Raw genomic sequence first — 15,149 nt, 5'->3', positions numbered from 1 at the left:
GCATGGACGTCAATTATTTATTTTAATTTTTTCACAGTTTATTCATGTAGTAATATTATAAGATACAAAAATAACAAAAGAAAATAATTGGAGAGGGAAAAGGGAAGGGAAAATTAGCAATAGCAATAGCAGTTAGACTTATATACCGCTTCATAGGGCTTTCAGCCCTCTCTAAGCGGTTTACAGAGTCAGCATATTGCCCCCAACAACAATCCGGGTCCTCATTTCACCCACCTCGGAGGGATGGAAGGCTGAGTCAACCCTGAGCCGGTGAGATTTGAACAGCTGAACTGCAGAACTGCAGTCAGCTGTTGTAGCCTGCAGTGCTGCATTTAACCACTGCGCCACCTCGGCTCTATATATTGTAGGAAAATTGTAGGAAAAGGGGGGAAAACTGAAAAAAGGTGTTGACTTTTGACTCCTTTTGGTGCAATAAAATAAATAACATCAAACCTCAATTTTTTTTACCTTTACATAATAGTATAAACTAGCCATTTCTATAACAACAAACCTGTCTAATTGGTAAAACCCAAAATCAAAAGTTTCATTTTTTCCCCCCCACCTCGAGTCCCGTAGCGGCTTCCAAGTAGAAACAGAAGTAGTTGTGTTTTTGTCTTTAATAAAAGCAGTCAGTTTAGACACCTCTGCTAACTCCATCAAATTCTGCAGCCATTCATCCATTGTGGGAATGTCCTTCCATTTTTTTTGTGCATAAAATCATCTTGCTGCCGTCAACATTTATCACATCAAAGTTCCCGATTTTTCCCCCAAGTCTTTTTTTCCTTTAAACCCAAAAGAAAAGCTTCTGGATTTATCTTTATATTCACTTTGAGAATCTTCCATACTAAGATGTGAATCCTACTCTCAGTATTTCTTTGCTTTGCCACACGTCCATTGGAGCGTGACCCGTCAAAACCGCGGTCCACTAAAGCGCGCCCGATTAAAGCGCGTACGTGATGTCATCAGCAGCGCGACAAATAAAATTAAAAATAAATTAAATTAAAATAAAATTAAAGCAAGCCGATTCACATAAAGGTAAGGGTTAGGTTTAGGGTTAAGTTAAGGGTTAGGTTTAGGGTTACGTTAAGCGTTAGGGTTAGGTTTAGGGTTAAGGGTTAGCGTTAGCTTAAGGGTTAGGTTTAGGGTTAGGTTTAGGGTTAGGTTAAGGGTTAGGCTTAGGGTTAGGTTTGGGGGGGTTAGGTTTAGATTTATGTGTTAATTTTAAGTTTACCGCTCACAGCGTGCTGTTTTCGTCGCACTGTGATGACATCACGTACGCACTTTCGTCGAGCGTGCTTTAGTCTACCGCGGTTTTGTGGTGGAACCCCATCGGAGAGGGCGTCAATTATTAATCTGATAGTACTGTATTTAGTAATAGTAGCCACAGTCGCAGAGAGTGGAGATGGCAGATCGTGGTTGCTTCCTTTTCCTTTTTAGGTCTATGACTTGTAGTCAGATAACCTTTGCCCCGTTTAGCGACCATTCAAAATTATGACAGGGCTAAAAATGCAACTTTATGATTGGTTCCCAATAGTCCTGTGACCCAGCCGTTTTCAACCAATGGGCATTTTCAACTGTTGGAGCGTCCTTCAGCCCCATGACTGCCATGTGTGCATTTCATAACTGGCTTCCACGGGAAGCAGAATCAATGGAAAAGCCAGCAGTAACATTGCAATCATTGTTTAACACCATAGCATTTAATGACAGAGTTGCCCATCCTAATTGTGGTCATTGAGGACTTCTTGTATTTATAAGGAAGAAACAGAGATTCTGGTCAGACAATAAGTGTAGCAAACGGAGATGTTTACATGTATTATTCCTTTCAAATAATTTCAGTTGTTGTTGTTGTTGTTATTATTATTATTCAATTGTATCACAGCGGCCAGTTGTTTCGCCGGATTTGGCATTGGTTACTAGTCGGGCCCCACCCAGGGGCCTAGGACGTCGTAACGTAGTTTCATAATATGCGTGCAGATCCAAGCAGTGCGGCTTTTTGCATTTGACTGATGGTGATTTTGTCAATTTTTAACTGTTGTAAATGTAATTCCAGTGCTTTTGGAATAGCACCCAATGTGCCAATTACCACTGGAATTACCACTGCTGGTTTGTGCCATAGTCGTTGAATTTCGATTTTTAAATCCTGGTATTTTGCAATTTTTTTCACGTTCCTTCTCATCGACCCTGCTATCACCTGGTATTGCGATGTCTATGATTGTGACCTTATTTTTTTCAACCAGTGTGATGTCTGGTGTATTATGCGCCAGTATTTTGTCGGTTTGTATACGGAAATCCCACAAGATCTTGACCATCTGATTTTCGGTGACTTTTTCAGGCTGATGTTCCCACCAGTTTGTTGCTGTTTTAATATTATAATTTTTGCACAAATTCCAATGGATCATTTGTGCTACTGAATTGTGCCGCAATTTATAATCAGGCTGCGCAATTTTTTTTACAGCAGCTGAGTATGTGATCAACAGTTTCGTCAGCTTCTTTGCAGAGTCTGCATTTGGCATTATTACTATTACTATTGTTGTTATTATAGTTTTTCCAGAGAGTTATGTAGACCAGAGGTCACCAAATGGTGAACAACGGAACACTGGTGGTCCGTGAGAAAATTTTGGTGGTCTGCAGAAAAAGTATTTGCATTTTTTTGTATTGCACTAAATACTATTTATCTTTTTAAAAAATTCATATTAGTGGTCCGTGGGATTTAAAATTATGAATTTAGTGGTCCCTGAGGTCCAAAAAGTTGGTGACCCCTGATGTAGACCATCCTTGCTGGATTGGAGAAATTAGTTGGAATTTCACCGCCCAAAGCTTTACATAACATAAGATCAGTTTTTCTAGAAGATTGTTCACTGTTCCATACTTTCCAATGAGGGTAAACACTCTGGATCCCTTCATTAAAACAGTATCTTACGGGATCTAGGATATTTGTCTTCTCTGGGGTAATCCCTATCCTCCCCTAGATACAAATTGTTGGATATAACTCCACAAGTCTGCAGGAAAGTGGAGAAGACCTGACTCCTCCCCTGGCTTTAGGGTCAGGTTGAGCCGAGTCTCCAATGTGGGTTTGCAGAAGATTTCAGTTCTGGTTGTCATTTTATTGTACGTTTAATGAGCTATCGTAGTTTGTATTAGCGTCAGATTTTTGTTTCGTCTTTTTGTACACTGTCCAGGGACTCAAAATACGAGTTCAGCAGTTGTATGAATTCATAAATAAATATCATGGGGGGAAAGGATGCGTGAGGAGATGATGACAGGGATTGATAAAAGGTTCCAAAACATGGCGTATGTAATAACAATGACTGCATCATCCTTGCTCAGCAATTACTGTATGTCTTCACTTGAGGAATGGGAGGAAAAAGAAAGCTTGATGAGAAAGACACATTGCTTCAAGTTCAGAGCTTGCCATTAAATACTTCACAAATGAAAGTACCTGTATCACTTTCAATGTTGTTATCAAGTTAACTGACTTCACTTTGTTAAGCCCACAAGATAATTGAAAAGCAAATACTGAAGCAGGTATTTATGAATACACATTTGGGGCTTCCAAGTCTGAATTTGAGGTAGCAACTTCAAAATCTGAATGACTACATTATAAAGGTAAATAATACGCAGTCTGGCTTAGAAATAGATTTTTGATGCACATTAATCAATTTGAAAAGTAGAAATGGCCTCGATGACTGGATCCCGCCCGCCCTCTTAGTACTGTGATTCATAACGTTTTAAAAGCTGAGTAAAAATGGAATTCTTTTTACTTTTTCAAGTTCTTTAGAATACATCGTTGTGTGTTTATCTACAAATCTTATAATCTTTTCTTGTAAAAGAGGTTTTAATCGTTGTAACCCTGCATATAAGTACAGTTAAGTGAATGTAGAAAAAATCAATTATGTATTTAGTTTACTTGGCTTATCTTTCCTAGATTCACAAAGTCTCACAAGAGACAGCTCAAAAACATTCTGGAATGAAGTATTTCAGGATCCATACAGAAGCAACTTGTGCATCCTCTCAATGGTAATTTACTGGTGAATCGTTCAGTCAGTGGTTTAGCTTGTGATACTATGCAAACCAAAACTGAACTTGAAGCAGGATATAAAGACGATTGACACTTTTGGATGCTGGTGCTGGAGACAATAACCCTGACAATGTTATGGACAGCCAAGAAAACAAATGAACGAATCATAGAACACGTCAATCCGGAGTTCTCACTCAAGGCTCAAATTATGATATTTTGGACACATGATGAGAAAACTCAGTGATCAGAAGAAGTCGGCGAGTGCTGGGAAAGGCGGAAAGAAAGAGAAGAGGAGGATGGCCAGCAGAAAAATGGATGGACTCAATTTTACAATGCACCATTGGATCAACCTGGAGATGTATGTATATGGTTGCTAAGAGTCAATTGTGACTTGATGTCACGTAATCCATTCATTGATAGGAGTTCCACTGCAATGCAGCATGTTGTTGGCCTTGACAAGTAAATTAGATACAAATCACAAGTAGCTAAGCTAATTCTACTTTATTGTAAAGCTACATTAACAAAATCTTGCAAGCTTCAAAATTTAACCCTCTCCCCCACAATCTCCTTTACAGCTTGAGAAAGTAGGGAGGGTCTCTTCTGAGTTTCTGGTCCTGCCCATTATCTTGCCGTGAGCTATGCTGTCTCTTATCTGATCATTCTCTTGGCAGTGTCTCTTGGACTACTCCCCCAAGGTCTTTCCCACATAGCTTTATATACATCTGGTTGAAAGAATCCATTCCATAGAGGCCAGCAGGCAAACAGTGGATATTCAGGACTATGTGTGATGATAGATGATGATACAAGTACACATGTCATCATTTAATGGACCAAACATCTCTACTGATATGGGAGAATTTTAGAACATTTTGGTAAACATGCTCAGAAGTGTTAAGGAATCTGGCGACATCACTTGTCAACATTTATTAGGATAATAAATACAACCAGCTTGCCAAGCTATTAAGCATACTGTGATATATTGCTGTTCAAAATGTTCCAGAGTAAATTCTCATCAAAACAAAAGGGGGAGTGTTTGCTATTTCTAGAAGCCAACAGATCTATTAATAATTTTACTCTGAATTTTGATTCAAGAAAAGGAGGTCGCAGAAGAGAATAGCACAGTTACTTGAGAAAAAGACTGATGGCATTTACGGTTCCCTTTTCATGAAAAGAATTCAGTTTCAGAATTAGGTCTTCACCATTGTGGAAGAAGAAGCTTGAAAGCAGGTGAGCTGAAACTGCATGCTGCTCTTGAATATGTTCAGTAGTTCTTCCAGCAATCTGTAAATAAATAAATATAAATATATAAATAAATAAATATAAATATATAAATAAATAAATATATATATATGTATGTATGTATGTATGTATGTATGTATGTATGTATGTATGTATATATGTGTGTATATATATATATATATATATATATATATATATATATATAGACTGACTTGAAGAGTTTAGGTGTACCACAAGAACAACGAAGAGCCAATTTGTCAGGCACAAGCAACCAGAATTACTCTTAGGTTAAGTCAAGAGGCTTCCTTGTTATTGATTCCCGGGTTCACAATCTCACCAGACTGCCTGCTTTTCATGGGAAAGCCAGATATAGACCTTAGTGTTTGATCTCACATGCTTCCTCCCACCTATGGAGTTTACGCTGGAATATCTTTTAACTTCCCCTACAGGGCTTCCTTCCTGTCAGCCACTGATTCTACCACACATAGTGGAGGCGGGAACGGGAGTGGTAGGAAGGGAAATAGATTCCTGAGAACTACAGAGCATTTTGTCAGATACATGAAATGATACGCTGAGTTTAGACTATTTGTAAAATGGATCTGTGTTACTGTTAATAATATCCTCTCATGGTCTCTATTTTCTAAATTCGGTTTCCATGCAACCTGTTTTCTAACAAACCTGTTTTCTATCATGCAATCTCAGTAATTCAGAGTAACCTACAAAGATTTATGCCAAAATATTTAGCTTGTGTTTTTCCAAGATTTGAGAAATTGTTATCAATAAGATTACATATAGGCAGATCCATTAATTATAGGTGTGTATCCTTATGCTTTTTTATTTTGTTTCCTGAGGAATACACGTGCATTTATACAGATTGCGTCCTGGTGAAATAAGATTCACAGCTTCAACAGCCTTTCATGTATTCAAAATAAACTGCAAATACAAAACATAATCGTTTGTATACAAATATTTTTAGCTGTTTCCTAATAATAAAAGATATTGATATTCTTAAGAATAATTTTACGTAGATTAATATATGGGGAGATAATTGCTCTTAGCTTTTAAGTGGAATTTGATGTTTCCTAAGAAATGGGCCATGTTGAACGCGGCAGAATTTATCCACATTAAGCATATATGACGGGTATCAAACTGGTGGCCCGCAGGCTGCATGCAGGCCACGCCCACTCCAGCTCCGCGAATGGGAAAAATGTCGTGAAACGCCACGTCATGGTAACATGATGCCGCGAGTTTGATACCCGTGATATATGAGGTTGCAAGCTTAGAGGTTAACATTGTTTTTAAGAGCAGGAATAACAAGAAAATTTAGATGGGTCATGTGACCTGAATTCAGAATCTTAGTTAAAGTTGCTTTATATACAAAATATATGACACTATCAAAATTGAATTGTTTTGTATGCCCTTCAGTTTAGTGTCTTGTTTTCCTTTTATTGTTTGCTTATTTCACTGGTTAAATCCAGCATTTAGGAAATATTCTGATAATCATAAATCATGATCCAAAGTTTTAGTGCCCCTGACAAAAAGTATGTGAACTAAAAAAAAAAGGAAGACTATTTAATCTTACATTAAAATGTTAAAAAATGTTTTAGGCAGTCATTGATTTCCTTTTTGAAAAAAAAAAAGACCAATATTTAACAGCTGCAGTAAATTCCACAGCTATATAATCTGTACTAGATCTGTACTAAAGTTGATACAAGCATGTGGGCTTCTACTTTCTTAACACAATCCTGCAGGAATGAGCACAAATACAGCATCTACATATAGTCAATATTTCATAAGTCAGTCTTAAGTCTATTTTATTACTAGCAACAGGTCTAAATCCTTCGAATTCATTATTAGAAATGCTGCTGTGTAATCAGTGTTGATCTTTCAGAAGTAACAACAGCATATGTGTGTTTTAGCAGATAAATTGCTTTCTGGGAGAAAACTTATTTAACGTATCAATAATTCTTTGAAGCTCATTATTGAAGGAGTTGGAAGTAAATCAGATTCCAGCTTCTTCCAATGGTGACATGAAAATTTTGCTGTTTTGTTCAGTTTAGGGGGAAATGAAGAAATAAGGGCTATTTTGGATGTTGATAATTCAAGAACACATTTTTTCTTGCTCTCCAGGGTCTTGCTGATGTTCCAAAAAGTCAGTCATTTGTAATCTTTGCAGAACTGTTATAATGATAAATCACGTTAAAAGTCCGTATGTATACTGTGTGCATGGAAAATGGTGTAATGGAAACATCACCACTAACACTGTATTTGCCACGCCTTGGATCAAAAATAGGTTTATCCTCAAGGAATGAATGCTTCAACCGCTGTACTATTTGCAAAAGACACCTTCTAAATTATAAAGGATACCAACTTACTTTTTATCTGCACCACTTGAAAGCTGAGGCAAAGCTTCGAGAGCTTGCTTAAAGCTTGAGCTGTAAATTAAACAGATATTTCCCTTACACAAGTTGACCAAAATTATTCATTTCCAGTCTCTTAATGTTATTTATGTGTGTGCCTTATATGTGTTTGCATTTGAAGCTAGACACGCAACCTGCAAATTGCTACCAAATACTTACCATTAAAATTAATACAAATTAAGAGCCACTTACAGGAATGATTTCTGGATAGCTTTCAGAGTTTTCATGTGCATAAGCACGCATAGACACAGATACATATTTGTACATACATACATACAATCATTTTATTCCACAGAATGTAAAGCTTTCATCATTCTGTTTTCAGTTTCATTTTGATTTTGCGATCTTATCTTGTCTTCTAAAACTTCCTTATGTGGCTATTTCTAAACCTTATCCTTTAATAAAGAGACAGTCTTTTTAATATGAGAATGGATGTTAAGTTATAGAGGTGTTGCTTTCATGTGACTTACTGCTCTCTCCTCACTGTGACAGAAAACAAACGGATTGCTTCTATTGAAATGTGTTTAATCTGTGCCGAACATCTGTGATATGCTTTCAAACTCATCTAGGAAGCCTCTATGCACAATGATGAGACTTAACCCTGAGCCAATAATTTAAGGACTATTCCAGTGTAACAGCAATTGGTTAGAATAGGATGAATATTTCTTTTTGGAATGCTATTTACTCAGGAAGATGCGTAACTGCCTAAATAATGACTAAGATCCCGCTCAAGGATTTTTCCTAAGAAATATAGGCGGATCTGTGACACTAATGAATTTTCACTGGAAATAATAATTAAAAAAAACCCTCTTAGGGAATATCCATTTACAACACACACTATTTCCCCCCTACTAGTTATAGATAGACATGAAATTTCGCTCAATTGATTTTTCCATATACCATAAGACTTCGCAATAGTCAAGAAAACACACTCTTGAGAACAGAAAGAAAATGAACTGTCGGTTGCTACTCAGTGGTCATGATACCATTCATGAGAGCCAGTTTTGTGTCATGGTGAAGGTGCTGGGCTAGAAACCAAGAGACTGTGAGATTTGGGGCTTCCTTAGGAATGAAAGCTGGCTGAGTGACTTTTGGCCAGTCACTGTCTCGTCAACCCAACCCACCTCATAGGATTGTTGTTGCAGGGAAAATAGAAAGCAGTACCATTAGGTGTGTTCGCTACTTTGAATTAAATACATTATTATTATTATTAGCAACAACAGAATTGTATCACGGCGGCCAGTTGTTTCGCCGGATTTGGCATTGGTTACTAGTCGGGCCCCACCCGGGGGCCTAGGATGTCGTAACGTATTTTCATAATATGCGTCCTGATCTAAGCAGTGCATTTGCATTTGACTGATGGTGATTTTGTCAATTTGTAACTGTTTTAAATGTAATTCCAGTGCTTTTGGAATAGCACCCAATGTGCCGATTACCACTGGAATTACCACTGCTGGTTTGTGCCATAGTCATTGAATTTCGATTTTTAACTCCTGGTATTTCGTGATTTTTTCATATTCCTTCTCATCAACCCTGCTATCACCTGGTATTGCAATATCTATGATTGTGACCTTATTTTTCTCAACCAGTGTGATGTCTGGTGTATTATGTTCCAGTATTTTGTCCGTTTGTATATGAAAATCCCATAAGATCTTGACCATCTGATTTTCGGTGACTTTTTCAGGCTTATGTTCCCACCAGTTTGTTGCTGTTTTAATATTATAATTTTTGCACAAATTCCAATGGATCATTTGTGCTACTGAATTGTGCCGCAATTTATAATCAGTCTGCATGATTTTTTTACAGCAGCTGAGTATGTGATCAACAGTTTCATCAACTTCTTTGCAAAGTCTGCATTTGGCATCATCAGTGGTTTATTATTGTTGTTGTTGTTGTTGTTGTTGTTGTTATTCTAAAAGCATTGGCCTTGAGTTATTTCCAGGCAAAAAAAAATCCAACCCATATTGTATTGGAAAAAAATGTGCTGAAAGCTACAGAGTTGGTTTAATTTGCCTGGGAAAATCTTCCTTATTCTATGAGAAACCTGTTGAAACTGTTGGGGAGGGGGAGGGAAGAAGAGATTCTTGTATGAAAAGCTAACAATGAGGAGCTAATAGGACATTTCAGGGGGAAATTATTAGTTGGAAATTAAAAAAAAAATCCCATGAAGAAGTTTTGAACAAACAACAAGAAAAAGAAAGAAAGAGGCAGGGGGATTGATGGATGGAGATTCTATATATTGACACTTTACTTCCAAAGCCAACAGGCTGGGAAGAATGATTTTAGGACTGGAAATTGAATGATTGCAAAATATAGAATACCTACTGACATTTTAAGGAAGGGATGTAGTTTAATCCCATACCAAACTCAATTTTCACACACAATCCTTCCCCCTTCCTTTTTTTTTTTTTACTAAACAAATGAAACTATCAAATAAATACCAAGAAAACTACACAGTCATTTGAAATTTTAAGCTGAAATGGAAATATATAAATACATTCATTTGATTACAAGACCTCAACTTAATATTTTGTGGTGACCATGAATGTATTGGACCAGGGTACTGAAGCAAAATAAGTAAGATTTTATTTATTTATTTTCTTCCATTTGGGGTGTGTATGTTGACAAAGGTTTTTAAAAAGTTTTATCAATTATAGTGAGGCTCCATTAAGGCTTACACACTCTGTGTTTGTGTTTGTGTGTTTGTGTGTGTGTGTGTGTGTGTGTGTGTATTTTCCTTCTCAAAATTAACAGGAAGCCTCTACTAATTTTTTTATATCTGATTAGAAGTAGTTTCAGAGGTCACGAACATTATATTGGGAATCTCAATTAATCCATGTTTACATTAAGGCATTTTATGAAGGGCTTTTTCATTTGAAAAATATTTTTATGATTTTTATAAAAAAAGTTGTAATTGATTCTGTCACATTTTTTTCTTACTTGCTTTCAGAGGTGAGGAATACGGACACTGAATCTCTCAAGGCACAAATTTCAAGTCGAGCCTGAAGGACAGAAATATTTCAGGGTTACATCTTCAGCATCTGATTTTACAATATTTAGGATCTGCTAAACAAATTTTAGGGACAGTTTTATAGCAGCAAGCACAAATAAGAGGCCTTAACTTCTAAACAAAAAGTTGCTTTATCATCCTCATTTAACAAATGTAAGGACAATTATAGATTTGGACATTCAGATATCAATCGAAGTCAATCTGAATATTATATAGTTTCCATATTTAGAATATGTTTGTACCTTTTTTTTAACCCCGAAATGATATGGGTTCTTAATATATCATTTACCAAAGAGGAAGGAAGTTCAAGAGAGTGAAATCTGCATTTTTTTTTCATGCAGAGGGAGGGGAACTGTGTTTATATATTATTATGCATGAATGAAGCCTAAAGAGAAGCAGAAAGATTTGTCCCTGTGTCCCCCGTCCCCTCCCAATTACAACAGCCTTCCCTAACGTTACATTGATACTAAAATGCCCAGAGGCTATTAATTAGGCCAGGGAAAATGGCAGTGGGGAAAAACTTAACATTCCCCACTTTTCAGGTGAGTGATTTTAAAGCGCATCTATACAGATTACCCATTTCATTTTACTTTGATGTAATGGGTTTTGAAAGTAAATTCAAATCCAAAAGTTTAACCATCCAATTTCAAAAGATGTGCTCTTTGGAAAAAAGTTGTCTTAGGTTTTTGACTCATGGATGGAATAAACTGCCATACGAGTCATTCCTTGGATTAAGAAGAGTCTGTTTTTTTAAAAAAAATCATTACAGATCCCTGTTAATAGATTTCAAAGGAAGAATTACAACCAAATACATTCATTCATTCATTCATTCATTCATTCATTCATTCTCTTTCTTTCTTTCTTTTTTTCTTTCTATCTATCTATCTATCTATCTATCTATCTACCTACCTACCTACCTACCTACCTACCTACCTACCTACCTACCTACCTACCTAACTACCTACATACCTACCTACCAACCTACCTTATCTATCTATCTATCTATCTATCTATCTATCTATCTATCTATCTATCTATCTATCTATCTATCTATCTATCATCTATCTATCTATCATCTACCTACCTACCTACCTACCTACCTACCTACCTACCTACCTACCTACCTACCTACCTTATCTATCATCTATCTATCTATCTATCTATCTATCTATCTATCTATCTATCTATCTATCTATCTATCTATCTATCTATCTATCTATCTATCTATCTATCTATCTATCATCACCTATCTGAAACAGCTTCAGAAAATTCGTACAGTCTTAAACGTGCTGAAGTAGTTGTTCTTTGATTGCATTTGACTGCTATCATAGTAACATTTGTAGAACAATGTGGAACTAAAAGAATTTGTTCCTGTACAATTAGCCTGCTTGCTTCTTTTAGCTATCTGATGCAGATCTTAACTCAAAAGATGTCTATGGAGATTCTCAGTCATCTAGGCCATGGGTGAAGACAGAAGAGTCCATATTTTGGACAGAGAAGACAGCTGGTTTGAAAGACTGCTGGTTGACAAAGCAGTCATCTATGTCACAATTGACCTCTCTAAACTGAGAGAGAGGGATACGACATCATCTATCTCCAATCTACAACAGTTGGAAACAATTCCAAGAAGGCTCCATACCCACCTGTATCATCAGGTGGCCCTGATGACACAGATAAATCTCCAGGTGACCTTAATGACTCACTAAAAATGCAAATGACCAGCTGTCTGCAAGGCGTATAAATCCTTCCATTCCCCATCATTCAGTCACAGCTGAAGAAGCTTCTTGGATGAGAAGCGAAACATGTTCAAAGAAAAACCAGAAAGTCCAGTTGCCTCTTGAAAAAGCACCTTTGTTAGCTCAAATATATTTTTTTTTCTCACACTTATTGTGAATTCAACCAGCTACAACCATGGGATTTTATGAAAACCATCAAAAAGAATTGTCTGCCTGCAAATGTCCAAAGATGGTAGCAAAAATACACATTTGTTAACAATCACATCCCATAACTTGACTACCTGCAGAGCACCGTTCTTGCTGAAGGATGAAACACACTGCATTAGTCTGCTGAGTTCTTCGGCAACTGCTTCAACAATCCTCGACAAAACTCTGGGTACGAGCTCCTTTGAGATAGTGAATACCTGCAGATTTCAAACGAAACACAATGTAAAATTCTGCGCATATATATATAGGCATACCAGGGGTTGTGACACTAAATACACACCTATTTCCCTGGCTCAGCTGATAAAGGAGGAGAACCTTGTGGCTTAGTGGTTAACACAACTGCCTAATATGTAATACAGCCCAGGTTTGAATCTCAGTAAGGGTATGGCTAGCTGATGAGAGCTAAATAGCTTGAAATAGATCTATACTAGTCTCCCTTTATTTATTTATCAGCTCAAATACAACACAAATGTAACAAAGGCAACAGTAAAAATATTGGCTTTCTGTCTGGATGGTCTCTTGTGATGAGCCGTACCAGGGGTTGTGACACTAAAATATATATATATATATATATATATATATATATATATATATATATATATATATATATATATATATATATATATATATATATATATATATATTGTATATTGTATTGTTGTATTTGTGCTGATAAATAAATAAAGGGAGACTAGTATAGATCTATTTTAAGCTATTTAGCTCGTATATGTATATGTATATGCATATGTATATGTGTGTGTGTGTGTATGTATGTATGTATGTATGTATGTATGTGTATATATAGGAATATATATATATATTCCTACGTATAATTGCTATCAGAACAGCTTTAAAAAGATAGGCTTTATGACTTAGAACCCCTTTCCTGACAAAGTTTTGGAGAAATCTAAAGCTTGCACATACTTATATGCCTTCAATTGGTTTTTTTTAAAGGCACTGTTCTGCTGTGGATTTTAAAATTGGTTTCCCATGGACAAATCAGACACCATTATTTTCTATCTTACTTAATCTTCAAAAGGAAAAAGCTGGCACAGAATGGAAAAAAATCAATTAAAAATGCAGGAATATGCAACAAAAAAGATTTGTCCCTTATTTATCTCTACTATATTCTAAAATAGGTTTTCTAAATCTCAGCAACTTTAAGATGTGTGGTTTTAACTCTCAGAATTCCCATTGGCTGGGAAATACTGGGAGTTGAAGTCCACACATCTTAAGGTTACTGAGGTTGAGAAAAATTGTTCTAAAAGATAGCTGCTGTATTGGTGAAGATGAAACAAGGGGTCATAACTACCAATGGAAGACCTTTCTTCAGTTCAACCAATTATCTTTTGTGTAACATTTTTGAATCTATTTTTCGACAAAGGACACATATTGTTTTGGCATTCATTGTGGATAAGTTGCATTAATCTCACCTCAGCATGTACAGCGATTATGTGTACTAAAGCTTCCTTTAAATAGTTTCTGACACCTGTAAATAAAAAAAGGACATAGACAAACACAAAAAAGTTGCTCAATATATTTGTACCTGGCTGGCCTCTTTGATTAAAAATGCAAAATTAGTATCAGCATATAGAAAGTGAAAGCTTCTTCCAACCACACCACCACATTTATTTCCTTTTTGAAAACAAAATGGGGAAAGGCACATTTCCTTATTGTAAACATTACTAGCCATAGGTTCCTAGTCTCGTCTGGCATTATTTTCCCTTCCTTCTTTAAAACACTTTGTGTATGTCTGTGTGTATGAATATTCAATAATAGAGAGCTTTGATTCTAATGACTTCATTGTCACAATCATGGAGTACACAACCACAAGGCAGCTACAACTGGTTGTGAGTTTATTTTATGAGATGGATTTCTACCAATAAAAGAGACACACAGATTTCAATAAGATGGAACCCTTGGTAGTATTTAAATAGTTTGTGCAGTTAAAATATCTAACTGAGAAAGAATGAGGACATCATTTTAAAATATTTCCATTTGGAATAACTAGAAACTTGTAGTGCAATTAATTTTGGACTGCATTCAAAGAACAGTCCAGTATGTTATTTGAGACAATGCCACCATTTAAAAACAAAACAAAAACCATGACAGCCACTGCAAAGATCCCAAGTGCTGCTACCTCTAATCAACTTTTAAGAAAACAAGCATGTACAAAACAGTTCCTGCATATCAACCTACTACAGCACAAGAACATTTAACTAAATGAAACCTTGAATTCTGAAAATAATCTGCTACACTAAGTTACACTGAGGACAGTGGTGGGATTCAGCCAGTTCGCACCCATTCAGGAGAACCGGTTGGTAGCTTTCTAACTAGTTTTCAATTTCAATTTTAATGGATTTGTATGCCGCCCAATCACAAAGGACTCCGTGCGGCTTACATAAAAACAGTTAAAAAATATTAAAAGAATTTTAAAAATGCAAATAGTTCAGAGAACCGATTGTTGGAAGAAATCTCCTTTTGTTTTTTTCCACTTTACAGGGCTAATCCTGTAAGGA

General features: G+C 36.2%; 1 protein-coding gene across 1 annotated transcript in view; it reads right to left on the bottom strand.

Moving 5' to 3' along the window:
- Window positions 1-4,504: 4,504 nt before the first annotated feature.
- EXOC2 (exocyst complex component 2) overlaps window positions 4,505-15,149 on the bottom strand; it is an 84,979-nt gene continuing 74,334 nt past the window's right edge. The window contains exons 24-28 of the mRNA XM_032222779.1: window positions 14,064-14,119; window positions 12,705-12,827; window positions 10,618-10,679; window positions 7,633-7,692; window positions 4,505-5,299 (exon numbers count right to left, since the gene is read on the bottom strand). Coding sequence (XP_032078670.1) covers window positions 5,206-5,299; window positions 7,633-7,692; window positions 10,618-10,679; window positions 12,705-12,827; window positions 14,064-14,119 — 395 coding nt within the window. The 3' untranslated portion in view covers window positions 4,505-5,205. The remainder of the gene's footprint in view (window positions 5,300-7,632; window positions 7,693-10,617; window positions 10,680-12,704; window positions 12,828-14,063; window positions 14,120-15,149) is intronic.

Source organism: Thamnophis elegans, chromosome 8 (assembly GCF_009769535.1).
Source record: "Thamnophis elegans isolate rThaEle1 chromosome 8, rThaEle1.pri, whole genome shotgun sequence".
Lineage (NCBI taxonomy): Eukaryota > Metazoa > Chordata > Lepidosauria > Squamata > Colubridae > Thamnophis > Thamnophis elegans.
The sequence above is the reverse complement of the archived record's forward strand: the minus strand, read 5'-3'. Positions and strand labels throughout refer to the sequence as shown.